The sequence below is a fragment of the Nesoenas mayeri genome (genome assembly GCF_963082525.1).
Source record: "Nesoenas mayeri genome assembly, chromosome: 13".
NCBI classification, from domain to species: domain Eukaryota; kingdom Metazoa; phylum Chordata; class Aves; order Columbiformes; family Columbidae; genus Nesoenas; species Nesoenas mayeri.
This window is the reverse complement of record NC_137550.1, coordinates 10,764,647-10,785,584: the sequence shown is the minus strand read 5'-3', so window position 1 is coordinate 10,785,584 and position 20,938 is coordinate 10,764,647. Positions and strand designations below refer to the sequence as shown.

At 41.3% G+C, this 20,938-nt stretch overlaps 1 protein-coding gene across 2 annotated transcripts in view; it reads right to left on the bottom strand.

The window, feature by feature from the left end:
- Positions 1 to 20,938, bottom strand: part of TENM1 (teneurin transmembrane protein 1) — a gene marked incomplete at both ends in the record, with an annotated part of 239,415 nt that overhangs the window by 18,166 nt on the left and 200,311 nt on the right. For both annotated transcript variants that reach the window (XM_080352763.1, XM_080352764.1), the window contains 2 exons: positions 3,522 to 4,032; positions 5,771 to 6,137. In XM_080352763.1, the coding sequence (XP_080208889.1) occupies positions 3,522 to 4,032; positions 5,771 to 6,137 (878 nt within the window). The remainder of the gene's footprint in view (positions 1 to 3,521; positions 4,033 to 5,770; positions 6,138 to 20,938) is intronic.

The following is a 20,938-nucleotide window of genomic DNA, read 5'->3' as shown; positions in this document are numbered from 1 at the left end:
TGCTTGATCAAACAGACATGACAGCTCCTCGCTTATTTGGATTTTCTACCGTGCCATAGAAAAATCCCCAGATCACGCATTTTTATGGCGTAAATGCAGCCATATTATTGAAATGTACTTGTGCACAAGACTCAGGATCCATTCTCACTAAGGAACCGGTCTTGCTGCTGGTGATGCTGATGAAGTGATACAAAACTCCCAGTCTAGCTGAAAATGGGATTAACTGTTACTGGATGGTCCAGATACAGAACTGAATTACAAGGAGACCAGAGCACACACCAGTGGACTCTTACTCATGTTGATGCTCCAAATGACTTCAAGGAGAACATGCAGATTAGTGTCTCAGTAATTATTCCACAGTGTGACCATCTAAAGGGTTTTTAAATTCCAGATTGCTCTGAGAAACCCAGCCCTCTGAGGAGAGATTCTGCCACCTTTCACATGATGAATAGTAGCACACTGGGACTCAGTTCCTGCACAGCAATGTCCTACCCATACTAATAGGGGCAGGATCCTGAGATATTTCTTAATGTTAATTTGGGGCCCAGTTATGCCACTGTTAATCATGTCAGTGACCATTTAATCATGCAAATAATTGCATTGATTTCAGTACCCACACAAGGAAGTGCTCACCAATATCTGAGATGTGCACTCGGGGATACAGCTTCACAATCCATTTGCATTTCTATGTGTAGCACAGTTAAGAGTTGTATCATTTCAAAGGGAAAGCGGTCTAATTATTTTTTTCAGAGAGTTGTTTCTTGCAGGTGTTTTCTTGTGCTTGATTTAATAGAGGCCCAGTGCTCCCGCTCCCCTTTTACAGCTTTAATGATACAATATTAAAAAAATGTAGATGACTGAAAATTGTACATTAGCTATAATTTTATGCAAGAGCTCTTTCAGTACTTCCATTCCATCAGATTAGAGTAGATGGATGACAAGTACTTTTGTAGGTGGTTTTCTACCTCTTAATAATTTCCCTCTGTGAGTGAATCTGACATATAGGTAGATGTTCTGAACAGTTCATTATCTTTGCTCATATTCCCGAGTACGTGTGATATGTGTTGTTAAACAAACTCATCCTTTTTTCAGCTTGACAGTGCCATGGGTTGAACTTTGGGATGTGAATGCAAATCTAGTTTAAACAGAGAAGACGATTCCAAGCAATTTGAAAGTTGCTTATACGATAATTTTCTGTGCTCCAACACTACATTCATATAGGACTCAGAAGCAACTCACATGTAAGTAATCTTTTCAAAGAAATCTAATTTTCAAACTGAAATCAAGTGTCAGTTCAGAATGTGACCTGTCTGGAAAATAATGCCTGGTTAAAGGATAACTAAGGACCATCACAGCCCATGACCTATTTATGGCAGAAAGTGAGCAGCATCTCCTGAAAGCACATTACTCAGCACAGCGCTGATTAGAGTCAACTGCCTCTGACAGGAACAGGCTGAGCGACATTGTGTGTATCAGCCATTCGGAATTTGTAATATATTATGAAGGTGACTTTAAATATTTGACTGAACACAAATATGAATGACATGACTTCACTGTTTAATTCTGCTGTTGTTTTTGTAATGCTAACAACTGAAATTCTGTTGATTGCTAGGGACTGATCCAGACTGGCGGAAGCGCATGGTCGTGCAAAGGCCAGACAGCTTGAAGCATCAGTGAGGACAGTGTTACCCAGCCTGCAGCAGTCAAAGCTGTGAAAGTATGAAAAATTGTTCAATTTAGCAAAATTTCTTTGTGTAAATCATATACATTATATCGATCGTTTCCAGGCACAGTTATCTCTTTGTGAAGAAATTTCTATTACATACAATGGGAGGCACTTGCAAGCAGGTGAAGTCCTTTAAAAGATCTTCACTGTCCTTGAGTCATACTTAAACAAACAACCTGCCAGAAGACAACAGGAACAAGCAATAACTGTGTGAAATGGTTTTCACTCCATGTCAGTGGGACAGAGGAAGAAAAACAAGATTAAGAAGCACACAACTAAAAATGATCTGCTCTAATGTACTCTAACAATCCAGGTCCCGCAACAACGCAAGGTGTTCAGCATTTTAAGAAGTAATAGGCATGACCTGGAGCTACTGTAAAAGCTTTTTGAAAGCCTCACTGCTCCATGGTCTGGATTGATGCCGTCTTCAAGTAGGGATTTAAATGGATCAATCTCAGTGTTGAAATTATTACAAAGCAGCATATATTTTAAGACAGTTCCGCTTATAAAAGGCAGCGCTCAGTTCAGTGTTTAAACAGCACCAGGACAACAGCGAGCTTTGTCTTTTTGCAAGATAATTTAAATTTGTATTGATAGATGCCTGATAATGAGAACTGAAGCAGGAAATCCCTGTATGGTTTTGTTTTCCTGCATATTTGCAAAAATGTCCCTCTCTAATGGTTTATACTTATGTTCACCCTATCAATTTAGTCTTTGGCAGAATAATAGAGGGCAGGATGGAAAAACATCCCCTTGAATAAAAAAATCCCACGCACTAGGTAGCAATTCTCTCTGCTTTTATCCTATGTCCATTTTAAGAAAATATAATTTTGAAAACCTGTAATGATGGTGACTCAACTACTTTGCCAGGTGGCTTATGCAGTAACTGAATTCTCCTCTATGTGTTTTCTGTTCATACCTCACCTGGATGGCATTTTGTTTTAGTTTTTCACCATGAACTCCTACAGTCCACAGAAAGCAGGCATTTGTATCCTCCCCGAAGACTCTGAACTAATACTGCAATGTTAACATATCATTTCCATCCATCACTTGTCACATCCTCAAACAGGGATTATGACAATTAACTATAAATGACAAGAAACCCTGATACATCGCACCTCTTTATAAATAAAAACCAAACTTTCTCTTGGGTTGCTCTCTCTCTGGGACCAGATTGGCATGTTCTGACTGCATCTTTAACTGGCTTGTCTTTGTCTAGAGAAGTGCCATCAAAGGTCTCCTGAACACCTTGCTTACAAGGCCATTCCCATTCCCCTTACACACAGCCTTTTGCTGTTACATATCCTCTCCCCCTGCTGATGGAGACAAGTCCACTCTTGTCCTTGAATATTCCTTCCACTGAGATTCTCCCTTTCCTTTGCAACACTCCCTTCTCCAATGAGCATGCTAATTCTCCCCTTTTTGCCTTCTTTGGGATTTTTTTTCAAATTCCTGATTAATGTCACAACTTGCCTCTACTTCTTCAGTTACAAAAAATTCCACAATCATATTTTCACCTAGAGAAACATATTCGCTATGATAAATGAAGTGCAATTTCAGGCAGTTTCTGCTACACTTAATGGGGACTACGTACAGAGCTTTTACATATGACAGGCTTTGGCAATTAAGAAATGGTAGTGCTTAATTGTAAAAACTTGTGCAACACAGCACTACTTGTCCTTTCTCATGCAGCAGTAGTAGCAGAGTGTCTTTTTAAATGAATAGAAGTAAAAATAATACCAGTGTTAATTTAAAATAGGGTTCCTTACATCAGGTGTTTAAGTCATGGACTTACTCGTACACAGTTGTCCATCCATTTTCATCGCTTTTGGTTGCTAAAAGCCCTGTGTTTCCAGGATAAGTCATCAGAGCCAGGTTGTAGCCTTGGGCATAAACCCTTTTCAGGACCCCGTTGCTGCTGATTGTCAGCCAGTAGACCTGGCCCCCTGGCACCACGACCCACAGGGGCAGCCCGCTGGTGTCCCTGCGGATGTGAACCGAATTCCCATTGCTGCTGGTGATGGTGCCAATGTCCCCTTCCCCGCTGTAGCTGAAATTGTAGATGTAGTCCCTCGTGATGAGGTTCAGCGTGTGCAGGTGGGTGCCATTGATGGTGAACTGATACAGCTCTTGGTCCGCTGGCGATGCGATCTCGTACAGGTTCGTGTCACTGAGGTGAGCCTTGTTGCGGCTGACTGCGCGGATGCGAACGTTGCCGAGGTCTGCTACGTACAGGGTGTCATCGGGAGAGACAGCTAGAGAGGAAGGTGCTTTCAGCTTTGCGTCTTTGGCATATCCACCATCACCTGAAGGACAAAAGGTAATTTTAGCAACCTTTAGTGTTCATATTTAAACTGATCCCCACAGCCTGACATCCTGCTTCTCCTCAGTATCATTTACAGGTCAATAAAACAGTATCTTCTTCCAACTAATTACATCTGTATTATCTAAGGCTGGTATCATTCTAAATCAGTCTCATTGAAGACAAACAAGAACATAAATTATCTAATTGACACCACTTTTGCTAAGGCCAAAATCCTGCTGCTCAGGAAAGCATTAATGGCAAATTGTGAAAGAGAAAAACCCATGACACCTGAAGTTTAGTCTCCTACTATTTGTCTAGTGGTATGTAGTTAAAGTAGAATTGTCTTATAAATAAAACAAAGTGAAAATAAAACCTAGTAATTCAGCTAAGATTACTCTGAAGCAAAGATTAGTTTATACTTATTAAAAACTCAACACAACAGGAAAGCAAAAGAAGAATTATAGTCAAACAGGGCCTTGAGAAACCATCCCTTCCAGTATCACTTGATAATTGACATGGTTTGTGTATTTTAAGGTTTGAGGAGAATATTTGCATTATCATGGGCTGTATATGCATATTAAAATGACTTTGCATGAGCAGGATTTTCTGTAACTAGCAATAAAGCACATTAAACCTCATTCTTGGAGAAAAACACATTAGTGTTTGTATTGCTCCTTTTCTCCTGATTGAGAAATGAAATTTGGTGCAAATTTTGAGCATAGTGTATGCTTCCTTGGAGATCAACAAATTAGCTGGTCTTCTCACCCTTCCTCTCACCAGCCCAGCACTGGCACAATCTTTAGATTTCCCATAGTCTTTAATTTTTCAGCAGTGAGGGCAGTTTCCCTCAATAGAACCCTGAAGAGGATTCTGTTCAGTACTGCTCTACCATAGCTGTAACTGAAGCTGGCAGCACTTGGCAAATGGACATGAAGCTTTGATTATCATTACAATGCTGGGTCAGCAACTCATCTTCTCTGGAAGACCATTTACATTTTTTTCTCTCTATTCTTGACATACTTAATGTTTTCTTGTCAGTAATTAACCTTTTACTTGAAATGGGAGGCTTAAGAATGATGATGACATTATGGAGCTGGACATAGTGGTTCTTAGAGATGACAAGATGACAACATATTGCACACCTCTGTATATGGGAGTGCTGTCCTTTGTACCATTATGAAATACATTTTTATGAAAGCAAAAAAAAAAGCCACAATTTTTCTGGTGCATGCATAGCAGAAGAGCTGTGTTGCTCAGGATATCCAGTGGTGCAGCGTGGGCCCGGCACTGGCTGTTCCAGTTTAAAGCGCACATACAAGAAGAAATTCTGAACATCATGTGTTTGCATCATTTTGATGGTTGTGCAGCATGACACAAGCGCTGAGAAGGCATAAGCTAGTGTTTTTCACTGGCTGTGAAACACCTTGATGCCTCCTTGTTGAGAAGGGCTGCCTGATTCAGTGCAACTTGCACTGGAGCTGGTACCATCATCAGCATGGGCAAACATAGCTGACACAGAACGGCAGACTTGGAGCTAAGACCACCTTGGGGTTCCTCCAGTTGTAACTGGAAGACTCACACCTCTGCATCCAGTGGATTAAATCCACAAAGAGCAGTTGATGAGCTTTTTGGCTTTCCAAGGAAACAGAATCATTGCTCGCCTCTCCTTTCCCTTGTCACTTTGCTAATCAGCAACTGTTCCAGGAGATCTCAACAGGAAATACCAAACATTGCCTTACCTGAAAAACAGTCACAATTCGGGTCAATCTTGCAGTCACAATCTGATGGGGCTCCAGCGATTATAGAGATCTCACCGTTGGTTGTGACCTGCTGTATACGGTTGATCTTTCTTTCATCTGTCTCTGCAATGTAGAGTATCCCGCTGTGAGACACGGCGATGGCCCTGGCTGACTCCAGGGTGGAGTGGATGGCCACCTTGCTGACGATGAAGTGGTCGATGCCCGGCACCTGGCAGTGGATGGGGCGTCCTGCAATAATTCGCACACGCCTGTTCTCAGAGATCTGCAGGACAATGTTGTTGTCCAGGACATACAGTGAATTGTCTAGAGGGTTCACAGTGAGGTCTGTTGGCCACTCTAACCTCACCTGGAAAAAAAATTAAGGGGAAGACGGAGGCGAGGGGAGAGAAAAAAAGAATGATTAAGACAGTAAAGCAATTTCATTCAACCATGTCTCATCAATGTGTCATCAAGGCACTTGGTGGATTCACCCAGTACTGCTTCTCTGTTATGTACCTCTAATTAGGTGTGGCTGAAGAAGTTTCAACAAGCATACTCTTTTCTGAGGTCCAGCTCCAGTGTGGAACAAAATTTAACGTGAAAAATAACTTAGCACCCTCTAAGAGGTATTTGCACAAGTCCATTAAGGTGGGAACTTTATTATACCTATGCAGTCATGCAAATAAACACACACACTTCACGTCATGCAATATCAACTAGAAAATTTTCCGGGTCTGAATGTTATTGTTTCAAGGTTGCAGTCAACACTGGCATAGTGGAAAACTATTAGAGGTTGTCAATGTCCTAACACTTTAATTGACTGTTAGCACAAAAGGAAAATGACATACTAGAAGAGCCCCACATATTTCCACAATTTATTTACTAAGCAAGAAATGTTAATAAGACTTATATACCATAAGAAATATAAGCTTGTTAATTCTTTGTAACATAATAATATACCAATATAGCACACTTCACATGATACAATAGCCAAGCTGTAATTACTTGTAAGGATTTTGCTTTGTGAATTCAGCATTTCAGTCACAGATTAAGTAAATTATTCATATATATGGTTAGCTTTTTGCCTTTTTCCCTGCAGGTGAGGGTGTTAACCAAGCAGTTTCCAAACCATGCTGGAAGAAATGCTGGAAGATTGACCTCACTCGTCTGATACCTCTTGCACGGGGATCTGGAGGAATTAAACATACTCCCAGTTAGAGGTGGGGCAGCCCATCAACCTGAAAGACAACCAGTATGTGGCTGCTGAGTGCAGCATGCACTGTGAAGGGATGGCTGCTGTTATCTGGGTGCAGTTTTTCTGGACTAAATATTTCAGTCACCAGAAGAGAATAAATAGCAGTCTAAAATGTAACAGTTTTATCTGCTTTATATGTCACAGAAGCTTCTATTATTTCCCTTACTGGTTTTATTGCTGTTTTTGCTCATTTTTCCACTGTGTTAATTAAAAGATCTATGAATCTAGAGACTGCAGATGCTAATACAATGCTGAGCACTGAGGAACAACATATGGTGGAGCGTGTGGCCATCGCAAGCCACCTGCTCGCCTGGGGTCAGCGCGGGAACCAGGCTGGAGGCCAAGTCGCTCCCTTTCTCAAGCATCAGTATTTCCTGAATAATCTCATTTCCAGAAGTACATTGCTGGTTTGATAACTGCTGTGAGGGCATTGTGGCTATCGTGCCTCGCCCTGCATGGTTACGTGGTGCACCACACAATTACGACGGCTCACGGAGTAATCGAATTCCTCCCTGTGCCCAGTCCATTTCACTAGACAGCACAACAACTGGCATTAAGACTAATGCTGTTGGGTTCAAGATCTCTTCCGAACCAGGTGGGAGAGTCCTTCCAAATGATGATAAATGCGGTGAAACAGTTGGAAACAGATTTCTCCCATAAAGGTGCTGATTTCTGTGCGTGTGTGACTGTGCTCGGGCTGGTTTACACACTGCTGTTAGCTCGTGCTTCAACTGAGGGCTCACTGGGACACCAAATAAACCTCTTCAGTTAGCACAAAAATCTCTACAAGGCTATCTTCGGGAAACTTGGAAAAAAACCATATTTGCAATGTACCTTTAATGCAGAACATTTGACTGCTCTACCAAAGTAAATGGATTATTTTTAATGGAAAACAGACACCATCAACTTTAACAGCCTCCTTCACAGGTCACTTTGCTGTAAAAATAATCTTTGATTAACCGTAACTAGATTATTAGTGATAAAAACTTTGGGCTGCGACTATCTATTTTTGCCATAATGACTCTGCATAGCACCTGCCATATCTTAATAGCAGGTTTTGCTCCGTGGACCAGCCACACTGCCTTTGCTCACTCAATAATTTGAATTCCTCCCACTGTGTGCATATGCCTGGTCTCTTGCAGATAAACAGGGACTGGTTTGGGTCAAAACAACTTTTTCTCTGCTTGATTTGAGGCTGATTTGGTTTACTGAGATAGAACAAACTTTTATGCAACTGTCCATTTCACTTGCAGCAATGTTCATAAGCTCAGCCTGAACAGCTGTTAACTGCAAGCACATTTGCTTGCATACTGTTTACATCTGTAAATCTAGCTGCATTATGGTAAAAAGAAATAAAATTTTAGTTGGGAACATCTAAACAAGTTTGGTTACTACACCAGAACCACTGCCTACCTCTCTGCTCTGCAAAGCCCACAGAAAGCATGGCTACAGCTTCTCCTGCCTGGATGTATCAATGGTTTATTAATAACCCCAGGCGAAATACTAAAGCTAGCATGTACCTGTCTGGAGACGGCAGCACAAAACCCAGCAGCTGCTCACTGTAGGCTTATGCCAGCGCAACTGGAGGGGGAAAAATGAAAGGTAAAATAGCCCAATTAAAATAAAATATACATACAAACTCAACCCCCTGAGCATTCCTAATCTGAAGAACTTCACAGATTTTGAAAATAATCTGCAGTGTTTGTGTCAGGATGAGACCTGAAGGGATCAACACAGTGGTGTGAGCTGGGGCTGCTGCTGTCCCACCCCAGTCCTTTGGCCTGCGCAGGCCCAGCACCAAGGCCAGGGCTCATGGGCTCCGACAGAGAGCCGGTTCAGGACAGTTTGCTGCCTAAAAACTGATCACCTAAATCATGTTAAGCTGGAGTGTAACTGCACCCTCAGGTTCACTGTTACCTTGAAAAGTCACCGGTTGTTTCTTTTCTTTTAAAGTAAGCTGCCCTCTGGCAGGTTTCTGTGACCAAACCGTCAGTTGTGCTTCATTCAGAGCCAATAAACATGTTACAGAGAAGCCCTTCAATTCTCATCAGATATGACTGTGACTATTAAAAAGTGTTTTCCAGACAAAACCTCAGCTAGGATTAGAATATGAAATCAGCTAATACATATTTTAATTTGAAGCAGTACTTCATAAGCCCCTGTAGGAAGTCCTGTCCCATTTATGTATAATTTTCATACAACTCAAAATTGGGCCAATTGGAAGTGGTTTTGCTTATATTTGATGGGGTTTTCTTTTGAGCAGTGTACAGAAATGGCATTGCTGATTATCCCATTATAAACAGACGAGCAGTCAGTACTCTTTGCAGACTGAAATTTTCAGGTGACAATTCTGGTTTGGTTCACTGGAGACTGAGAATATGCAATGAAAATCACTGCTGAAACAAGTGAACCTTTGAGCAATGAGACCTTTTGCATGTAAGTATTAACATGTCAACTTTTCAGGGAAATCAGCATTTAACTGTCAACATAAAGGCTCCAGCTATATCTAATAATCAATCTCTCATTTGAGAAGTGCAAAATTAACACCTACTGGTCTGGCTTTTTAATACATTTTTTCATGCCAACTGTTCCGGAAAACACAAAGTGCACTAAAGTGGCTTCAGTTTAAAGGAATTTTCACTGGGAGAACTAGATTTAGGTAGTTAAATAGCTCTCAGACACAAACAGTATTTTTTTTTCTTTGTTACTTTCTTTCACAATATGCATGTGCTTATACAACTATCTATCTACCTGTCTATCTGCTTTGGAAATTTGTTGTTTTTTTATTTTACAGCAAAGATTTACAACTAACTAACTGACTGAATGTTTTGCAAAGTAGCACTGATAGGAGAGCCTTCATTTAGATACCTCTTAAACATACATGCCTGCACATGTACACACATTTAAATGGTCGTTTGTGAAGAATACTGTTTCACTTTTTGTTTTGACATGGTTTAAACATGTGGTTAAAACTTTCTGCACACTTTGCATGACATTTTATGACTGTGGCATTTCTGGTACTATTTTGAACAAATCAGATCCTATCAAAGTAAGAAAAGCAAAGAGGGAAAAATTTATCCTTGTCTGTAGATGAAGGTTTCAAGCTTAACTGTTTGGTTGCAGGGGTAAATTTCACTGGGATAAGTTTCATTTATCATGGATTAAAAGAAGGTGCATAAATCCCTCAAAAGGCTTCTCTATTGCTTTGATTTCTTGCCATGCATTGCTTGTATATTTTGATTCAATTTCATGTAGTAGCATGAAGCTCATGCCAAAGTTTTTCTGATAGTCCTGACTGATGGATTACTTCGTATCACTACTGCTCAGCTTGAAGCACTTCTGTTTCTGTACCTTTATTCAGCTCTGCAATTCACCTTTGCAGACCTGATCAAAACATCCTCCATATTTCTCTTTGGCTGCTAACTTGCTTTTTCCATCTCCTCTTATTTATACTCACTTCAGCTGTTGTTTCCAGGCCAAACTCGTTTACTCACCACAGTGTCTTTCTAAATAGCGTTGTTCTCTCTTCCCATCCCAACCCTCCTTTCTCGTTCCTTCTATGCGAGCAGTGGCTCTGAGGAAGGGCTCCCGGCGGTCTCTCAGGAGCCAGCCCGCACTTTACAAGGCTGAAGGAAACCAGTTCTTCTTCCCTGAACTTTTTACAGGATGTCTCACTACATTTATTTCCCTGTATTCTCTCACAGTTGACAATCACGGATATTTTTCCTGTCATTTTCTGTCAGTTTGCTCTCACTTCTGGGCTCTCTCTTTTGCTGACGCTGGAGTGTCAGCTCCTCTCGGCGTCTCTCTGGGTGGCACACACACACACAGATGCTGTTCAGCTCCACGGCCTGACCCCGGGGACCCGTCCCTGCCATGGGGCTACAGCCTCCTCCCACGCTGGACAGGCCTTTGTTCCTCATGCTCCTTACGCTGCCTTTATCAAATTCAGCATTATACAGTTCAACCGCAGCAGTCCCTGCTCTAAACTTTACAAATGTTGCTCTCTCTGCATTCATTGCTTCCCAGTGAAAAACCCAGACAAATGAGTTTTGCGGCCCTGGGCTGTGGCAGCAGCTGTGCCACATTTACAGATGCAGCTCAGAGGTCTGAGGGTGCGAGTTCTCCGACATCACAGCTCGGGGAGTCTCCTCGCTGACCTGCCTTTGCCATCCGCTATTTCCAGTGGATGAAGAGCACCTAGTGCAGGAACACATTTGTTCCATAATTTTACTTTATTTTTTATTTTTTTTTCCTGCTTCACAACTTCAAAGATCCTGTGAGGAATCTTGAGTCTACTAAGTCGACAGGAAAAACTGATTTCTAAGGGGACAGGTTTCATGCTGTCTTTATTGAATAATAGAGGGAATATTATCCAGAACTACATAAGCCCATTGACTACAAAAATCAATCAGACTTAGATTCCTAAACCATTTAAGTCTGTTTAAACATAGTACCCATGGTTTATACAGGCTATGAAAGAAATACTTTGTTAAATGCTCAGAAGGAATTAACAAAGTATTTCGAGAAGGCTGGTACCTCTGAGAGGAGGATTCTTAGACTCTTCAATTAAAATATCTCAAAATAGACCACGAATTTGAATCTAACCCAAACACGTCTCCAGTGCTGGAGTGGGAATAGATGTCCTCCAAACAGATCACTGCAGTGAATTTGCATGGCCAAAAGGATGGAGAGGGACCAGGTAGAAATCTGGCCAACTACAGGACTGTTTCTACTCTGCCTCACTTTCTAACTTGCACTTCCAGGTACTGTGCTTGTCAGCTGAGGTGGCACAAAAGTAATGTTGTATAAATCTTAATAAATCTCTCACTAGTTTTGGCTTCCCCTTTCCCTTCTGGGCTCAGAAGTTCTGGATACAGAAAGCCAGTGTGCTGCCAATGCAGAAAAGGAGGGAGGAAGACCTTGAAAAGATTTAATTGAGACAGTAATTAAAAGCTGTTTGAGAACAGTGGAAGCTGGAGATAGTATGTTATGGTGTCTTTTGCTTTCAATAACTATCGAGGTTCATAAAAGCACCTGGGATGAAAACCGAGAGGAGGAGAGGATACGTAGAAATAAAATTTCCAGAACTGAAAAAAGCAAAGCAAGTGAAAGTCCTGCCTTTGAGCAACACCAGCCACTGTGGATATGTCACCCAAATACTCTGAGTCTGCCCTGAATCCTGAGTCAAACTCCAAATTAAAATTTAAATTAAAATTATTGAAATTAAAACTTTCTCCAGGTTTGTGCCCGGGAAGCTGTCTCTGACAGCAGCTCTGCTCCTCGGGGCAGCGCTCCCCTGGGCCTGGGCTGGACAGGCAGACAGGGCAGGAGAAGGATGAGGAGCTGGGTGTGTAGGAGCCACAACTGCAAAACACATTCCTGCCAGGATCAGAACAAGTGCTAACTCCACAGCTTCCACAAGAAAATGCAAATTCAGTTCTGCGATTTAGGCTTTCCCTTAAGAGTTACACTATTAGACTCACAAATGCAACTTCTGCAAGTGAAAGGAAAAAGGATGGGAAAAATAGATGTTCTGCAATTCATATTTATGTCCGGGCATTTCTACGGCATATTCCTACAATGATACACAATTCAATAGTCATAGCTTTTTAAAACCCATTGTAAGAGTGAACAAATTCTTTTCTAAACTGTAGCAGAGAGGTAAAGCAAAACAACTATAGACATTTTCAATTTCTATCTTTAAGTTATATTTTTTTTTCACATGGTTATAAACAATTATAGGCAGAAAAAGCAACTGAAGTAACTTGAACACTAAGATTAGTTATTATCATAACAGGATTTTCTCCAACTATTTTTTTCACAAGTATTTACACAATAGATACTTCAACTGAACAAAATGAATGTAACTTAACTAGCTGTCATGCTGCATTGAAAGCAAACACATACTGCTGTTAGACTTGAAATAGCTAATAAAAAGAATTAGGCACCTTGCATTTTGCAGGACAGACAAGACAACTGCATTCCATGCAGCAATCCTTCTATGTGAGTATTCACATTGATTAGGTACTCACAAGAAAACACACTGGAGAGTGTTTGATTCTGGTCTGAGACTGTAAGCATGCACTCTGCTTTAAATTTATGTCAGCTAAGGGCATTAGTTACTGATGTGATGCATATTTGGATACGGATTATCAGACTGTGCCAGAAAAGCTTACAAGTATGAAATATAGGACTAACATTTCTTCAAGCAAAATTCAAGAAATACCACTCAACTAAATAATGTATCTGAAGCCTGAGATGGATACAACCTGGATGTAAAAGGAGAAGCACTTGGTTTTCTTGCCTTCTTAAAAGGTTCTAGGCAAAGATTTTAGAAGTGCACCTGAAATTAGGTTTCCAACAGGTTCCTAATCAGATCTGTTTTTCAGTACTTCTAGATTGAGAAAGGCATAGAAAGGCTCCAGACCTAGAAGGGCTCAGGAAAGCTCTACAAAGTTTCTTGCAAAACAAAAAGGGGGTGGGGGACAGGGACATGCAGGAAGCCCTAGAAGGGGTCTCTGGAAAGTTCCATTATATATACAGAAAGAGCCCATAAGGGCTCTGGATCTAGAAAAGTCTGCCATGCTAGAAAGGGCTGCAGAAAGCCCCCAGAGAAGTGCTAGGTATGCTCTGAGAAAAAGTTCTAGAAGGCTTCCAAACCAACCCAAGAAAAAGATCTAGTGATTCACTCTAGACATGTTCCAGAAGCTATGGATGGCCCCCTCTCCCCCTTGGCTCCAAACAGCTCTAGATCTAGGAAGGTCTCAGATCTAGAAAGGTGCCAGATGTCTTCAGAAAGGCTCTTGACATTTCCAGTAAAGTTCTAAATCTCTGGGTCTCAGGCTCTCAGCAATTTCCAGATCTAGAAAGCAACAGGAACCTCTAGACAGTGCTAGACCTAGAAACGCCCTTTAAAAATGTCCTATTTTCTTTAGTCCTTTGAACAAAATCCCAAAAGACTGAAGCAAATAGCATATTATAAATCCTTCTGGATATAAGCATACAAAAACCATTTCACAATGAAATTAGTTCCTTATCACTCAGCTACTTACACCAAGTTTCAACCATTTGACATCTCCTGATTCCCCAAATGTTTGGCATACCTTTCATGAGCCCTGCAACACACTTATCATAGTTCATAGTAGTAAAAGCAAAAAACACGTTGGTTTTGTTGTCACAATTGATATGGACACAGAAATATAACTCTGAACTGGCAAGAAAAATGGAATAAAAAAGATATACATATGGATGGAGGACCTAAAGGGTTTTCCATCATATCATGACTTTCCCCAGTGCTCACCAGAGACAGCTACATGCTGTTCTGTTTCCCATTTTGCTTTGAGCAGTTGATTGAATGGCTATTGAGTGATGTTCAGATACTTATGATTTTTCCTACAATGTGACCTACATTCCTAAACTTCATAAATTTATTCTCCAAGGCAGTGTATCACTTTGCATGCCATACCCATCCCAAAGGAATCTATCAGCAGGAGATGAGGCCCAGTTTGTAAAAGACGAGTGTCCTTCAGACATTTTTTAGCTAATTTGTTTGTAAATGTGAGTGCTATTGTCAGAGTACCATATTGCATAAAATGGTGCTCTCTATCATTCTGTTTGTGTCTCTTTCTGGCCTAAACATCATGTACAGCTAGAAACGTAACCTCTGTATGGCATGCTACAAATGGATACAACCAATTTCTGTCTTGACATTCACATTTTTTTCTCTCCACTGACAGTTTTCTCTCTCTTTTTTTTAACTTGGCAGAAGCAAGGGTAGAAAAGATGCTGAAGTAAACATGGTATCAAGAAGAGGGGACATCAGGCATTCTCAGCTGTCATCGCCCAGCCTGCAGCTCCTGCAACGTCACTTTCTGTGGTTGTCACAACTTCATTTGACTTCAGCAGCTTGTAAGCAAAACTCAGGGCAAACTTAGTCCTAATAATAACACTAGAGATATCACTAATACCTCCACAGGAATACTTCCTGATACTAAAACCTGCTCAGTCTTTGTTTATAACCAGCTTTGAGGCCCGAGAAATACCCAGACAGTGAGGAACACCATGCGCTAGAGTTCCCCCATGCTTCAGAAGTCCTGCCCTTTGTCAGCTCTTACTATTACAGTGCTGTTTTGACAGGATCTGCAGACTTTAAGGTTCCCCTTAGCACCTGGAGGAATCTGCAGCCCAGAAGTATCACTACACTGACTATTTTGACGCCCTTTCTGCTGGTTATCACAGTGCAATGCTTTCAGACATGCAACCATACCCACACTTTCTTTTACAGCTTTCAAATGCAGCAGCTTGCGGCTGCGTAACATTTCAATGACCTGACAATATAATTAAATGCCTATATTGCTTTTTTTACTTACGCTGGTTTTATGCCTAAGCTTTCTCCTGCTCTGCGCTGTTGTGAAGACAGACCAGGAGTCCAAAGACCAGCCCTCATTCCCCGAAGCTGTTGGACAATTTTCCTCTTCTGCCCTAGTCAATGCAAGAGTTTTCTATGCCAGCAGTGGGGGACACCACCAGCTCTGGTCACCGATGGCCTCAGACCTGCCCTGGACTCAAACTCCACACTTGTGTTAGCCCATTTGGTCTCCTTCCCCCTAACACTGGGCAACATTTCCAAATGCCCAAACCAGAATATACTGGGCAACATGAAAGGCTTGGAATAGAGGCAGTAAAGATGGGTCCACAGAGAACTTAATTATTATTAACTTGATAACACACAAAATCTGTTGCATCTGTGGCAGGTCCTTTACTCTATAGATGTGTAAAGGGTTGGTTGGGGAGAGGAGGAGAACAACATACATACAGTACCAGCCCTGACAATCTTAAAAAAAATGACCGATGTAGGAGTTGACTTCATCAAAGCAGATATTTCTTAAATCACAGACAGGCCTCATTATTAGTGGATGTGGATGAGCAACTGGATTAAAAGAAAATGCGGGGCATTGCCTGCTCAGCCTGCCTCGGCATGCTCCCATCACCACCTACATTCCCTTCTCAGCGTACTTTCCTGGGGCTTGGACTCCAGGATGTCAGGGACCAGCTTGCACTGTCCAACTATTCATGGTAGCTGTGCAATATATGTAGAAACCACATAAAGATAGCTATATGTGCATATATAGATATATATTATGTGTATATGTATTTTCTTCATGCATACATTTTGTCCACTGTGTCTCCTCAACAGATTAAAAAAGTCAGATGTCAGTCACTGATACATCTCAGACTCCCACCAACCTAGTAAAGCTGCACTAAACATTTTCAGCAGTGTAATTCAGTGTAGCAGATACAAGGCCCCTGCCACAAATAACTCATCGGCCAGACTCCATGGTACTGAAACCATATTTAAATGAGAGACGTAATTGAAGGCTACTTGTGCAAAAAGAATAGAAAGTGAAGCAACCAGATAAGTCGGTTCCTTGGGAAAGACTGATGGAAGAGCCTCAAAACGAGCCTGGTTCAGCTGTGAACCTGTCCCCAGAGAGCTGGAAGTGGCTCCCGCACCTGGGGACCTGGGCAATGCACTACGGACTCGTCCGGAGGGGGAGGGTGGGCGAGCGGGAGGAAGGCCGGGGGTGGCAGGGCAGCTGGGATGTGTTGGTGTTGCTGGGTGGACACATACAGGGCTCAGTGCAGGCACAGGCAGCATCTGGTGAGCAAAGAGGTTTCTGTTGTGAACATGCACCTGGGAGCACCTGGACTCAGGGCCAAGCCAGCCATTTCTTACAGAAATGTCTCTCTTCTTGCAGTTTCTCATTAGAAACAGATGATTAACAACCAATTTAAATGTGGCTCTGTATAGCAGGAAGCAAGAGAAAAGTCATGAGCAGAGGTCTGTCAGGCCTCCATTCCACCACCAAGAGCCAAACACTCCCTGCCTCAACAATCAAAGAAAAGGATGCAATTGCTGGAAGAGTTGATTAAAAATGTGCATAGTCTTTTTCTCAGCAGTAATGCATTATTTATGGAAGATAATTGAAATAAATTGCTATTTTGCAGGTGACCAATATAAGAAGAGCACTTGGGCTTTGAGGAAGAAATTGCAATGTGACTTCATAGCATGCTATCTCACTTCTATGACTAATATTTCAAATTCAGTGATAGAATAATTTGATTAGAATATAAATTAGCTGTGATGAAACTATCCTTCTTTCTATTTGATATTCTAAAAATCACATTATGCACCTACAAGTTTGATTCATGAGCTCTCACAGACTTTTTTCCACCTGAGGTCCTAATCCTATGAGCCTCTTTTCTCAGTTCCTGTTAAAAAGAGGGTAGTTAACCTCTCCTCTACCCCTGGGAAAAGACTATTTTATCTACTACCTCAAGATCCTTTCTTAAAAAATCTTTCAGCTTGATTTTGCTCCAAAGTATGGATACTAGTGACTGCTTCTTCTTCAATATGATATTATAGCCAGAATTATTTTCTATAGGCTTATGGTTTCCAAGGACCAACAATTAATTAATTGAGGAGGAAGCTCATATATGAAAAGGCTTGAAAATGTCTCAGTAAAAGCTGTGTCCTTTACGTACTTTGGACTATTTTTCAAAACCACATTATTTTAGGATACAGTTGCTCCTTCCTAAAGACTTCCCACTTACTACCCTTTTAATTAAGCGTGGAAAAGCACCCAGACAGAAGCCCCGTTTCTACTGAAGTCAGTGGCAAACCAGTGGCTGATTTTGCCAGGGCCACAGCTTTTGCTCTAGTCAGCTTCTCTGGTGCAAAAGCCAGAGCAAAGCCAGAGAAGAAAGAACATAAAATTAAGCAGTGGAGTAAAAAGAAACAGTGAATAAGACAACTTTTTACCAGAAAAAAACCCAACAGCGTTTATGGGCTCCTTCGTGCAGGAAAAATTAGAAAAAAAATAATAATAAAGATCTTTTCTAAAAAGAAAAAAGCTCTGAAAGTTTTCTGTAAGGGAAGAACACACACACACGTATAAAAGAGCCCATAAATTATCATTTCTGCTTTGTGTGCTTTTTTGTTCAGAGATTTCACAAATGTACATAAATCATGTTTTGCAAAGCACTGGAAAACACAGCTCAGAGATTTGGAATATTTCTGATACACTAATTACACATAAGTAAACAGTGTATCAAAAGCCTTGCACAGGTAAAGGACTAAAAGTATATCAAGAGCAGGGGTAGTTTTACAATGCTTTGCTACAGTCAAAACAGGTTTTGCTATTTGATGGCATGCAGCTCCCTAACACAATTAGAATATTATGCATCTAGTGTTAAAAAAAGCCAATGAGAAAGCGCTTTGTGCTTCCTGCAATACAGAAGTGCAGTATGTCAGGTATGTAGATAAATACCTAAAAGGATAGCGTGTCTTCCTCAGACCTGCAATACTAATTAATTAATTGGCTCCATGTAATCCTGCAGTTGCTTTGAGATATCCTACTCTCAACCTGGCTTAGCAGTACTTCAGCCTGGAACCAATTTGGACTTCATGCTGGCAGCACACTCTCCCTGTTTCTCACCCATTCATCAGATCATATTTTTGTCTTTCACATTTTCCTTTCCTGCCTCCAAATGCACCCAGGGAATGTTCTGTTCAGGCCGTGCTTGCTCCGATGAGCAGACCCTCATTGCTGCTTTCAAGTGAGGTCACCATGTCCTGGGAGCTTTTTGTTCTGCTCAAAAGGCTTCCACAATGCCACTGAAGCGTATTGTGCCTGTGCAGATGCTGGTGGGGAGCGCCTGCAGCACTTGTGACTGCAGGAGCAACGTCAGCGTTTGCAGTTTTGAGATACATACCATATTTTCAAGCAATTCTGCTCATCTTTACTCCTGTGTTCCAGCATTCTGTCTCTCACTTCACTATTTCAAGTAAGTCATCAACAGCGTTACGTACTGTTCTCTCCGCTCTCCTCCATCATTCAAAGCAGGCTGTCCAGGACGTGACATTCTTGCCATGTGTGGGTCACCTTTAAAACCTGTTCTAAACATTTGCCTTTAATTTGACCTATGCAAGCAAATTGCCTACGCAAGTAACATTTTTATATGGTAGCAAAACATTTTGCAGTGTCACTGAAGTTTATGTGAAGCAACACAAAATAGATGGTTCCATCACGTGGAGAACTGCTGAACAAAGGCTGATGAAGTGCAAATGTCGAGAAAAAGTCTTCAAATCAGACCTTTCGTTTAGGAACACAGCAGTGACAGTTATTAACACCATCAATCAGGCCGGAGCTGTTGCTTTGGCACAGACTCATGCCTAGTGGGACTGACATCAGTAGGAGAACAAGGCCATGCTTATGGGCTAAGAGAAAGCTCTTGGGATCCATTTTCTGTTGCCTTGCAAATGTTTGGACTCTATATGTGCAGGGACTGTACTTGAGACTGGTTTAAACAGTTCCCAAATATTATACTAACTGCTACCACTCGCACAGATACAAATGGCTTGAGGTTCAGAGTGGTGGAAATTCAACCCACATATTTCTCATGGGAGGAAAGACACAGGATGAAATTGCAAGATGGTAGAAAAATCTGCTAATTCTCTCCTCAGCTTTCACCACAGCAATGAAGGCAGAAGAGAAGCTTATCGCTCAAGCTGAGCTGAAGTGTTTTTACTTTCACACAAAACCTCCCACAACATCAATATAACTTCTATGAGCACTGGATCTAATGAAGTCTGGTTTCCTAAGGACTTCCGTCTCATGGCTGACTGACTTGGGAGTTTAATAAGATCCAAGCACTAAATGAAGCTTTTCCTGTGAATGGAGCATTTATTAGATCCTGAGTGGAATCTCTAGAGTTTAATAAAAGAAAGCTCATGCTGCAATATTTCCTTTTGAAAGGCCACTTTAGGTCTCTCTCCTCCAACTGGATTAATATTTTTTATGGAACATGTAGGAATTTAATTGCTGTGAAGGCTGGTGTTCCTCTACAAATGTGTTTGAAATTGTCCCAAGATTTTGATTTACTGCAAGGAAAAGAATTCTGACAGACAGACTTACCCACACCATGTGCCCTCATTTTCTATCAATAACCAGACTAAAAAATTTCTCTATGCCCTAGGGATGCAGCAAACACTACGAGAGCGTGCACGTTTGAGAAACAAAGCAACCTGGAGATGCCTCTGATCTAGACCAGGATCAAACCTAAATCCATCAGGCAGCGAAACAGGATGATGACCCCCTCTCTTTCCCTTCTTTCACACTCCATCCCAGTCTCCTCCCGCAGTGCTCCTCTTGTGGCTTGTGGCAAGTTTGGAGAGCAGTCAGCACTGCAGCAATTCAAGAAGTCAGTAGGAGTATTTTAGACCAAAGCCTATGTCCCTGAATTAGAGTACCTACAACAGCCTTCCTACCCAAAGGGTACAGGGAGGGAAGAACATTGAGCAGGTAATTCTGATCTCTTTAGCTCGGCTTCGATTTGACAGAAGGAGATATAGAACACACAGCTGGGAGATCAGTTAGCTCAATCCATGGGGCCTCCAGCTCAGATGCTAAAGTATAAGGTTCAACATAGGTTTATTATTCATTCAATTAATGTACAACAAAACAGTTTCCAAAGAACAAATAAAGAATAGGAACCGGACCTAGAAGAAGCCAAGGACTGAGCAGCAGGGGCACCCATCTGAAAAGTCCAGCATTCAGATCCTGGGTACGGTAGATTAGCAAGGTGAACATTAAAAAGATCATCAGTACCTTTTGATATTCTTGAAAAATGTGTTGCCTTTAAAATTTAGCTCTTGTTCATGTTCTAGTATTCGAAGTTTTGGTCAGCATTTTCAAAAACTTTGACCAGCTCTATCAGAATGAAAGATACTGGAATAATTGGTTTTAATGTAGATTTCTGCTAAAATCCTGCTACTCCAAGTGTTGAGTATATATGTATACATTCATAAACCTAGCCTGAAGAGCCATTTTCTTTAGATTTGCTCCTTA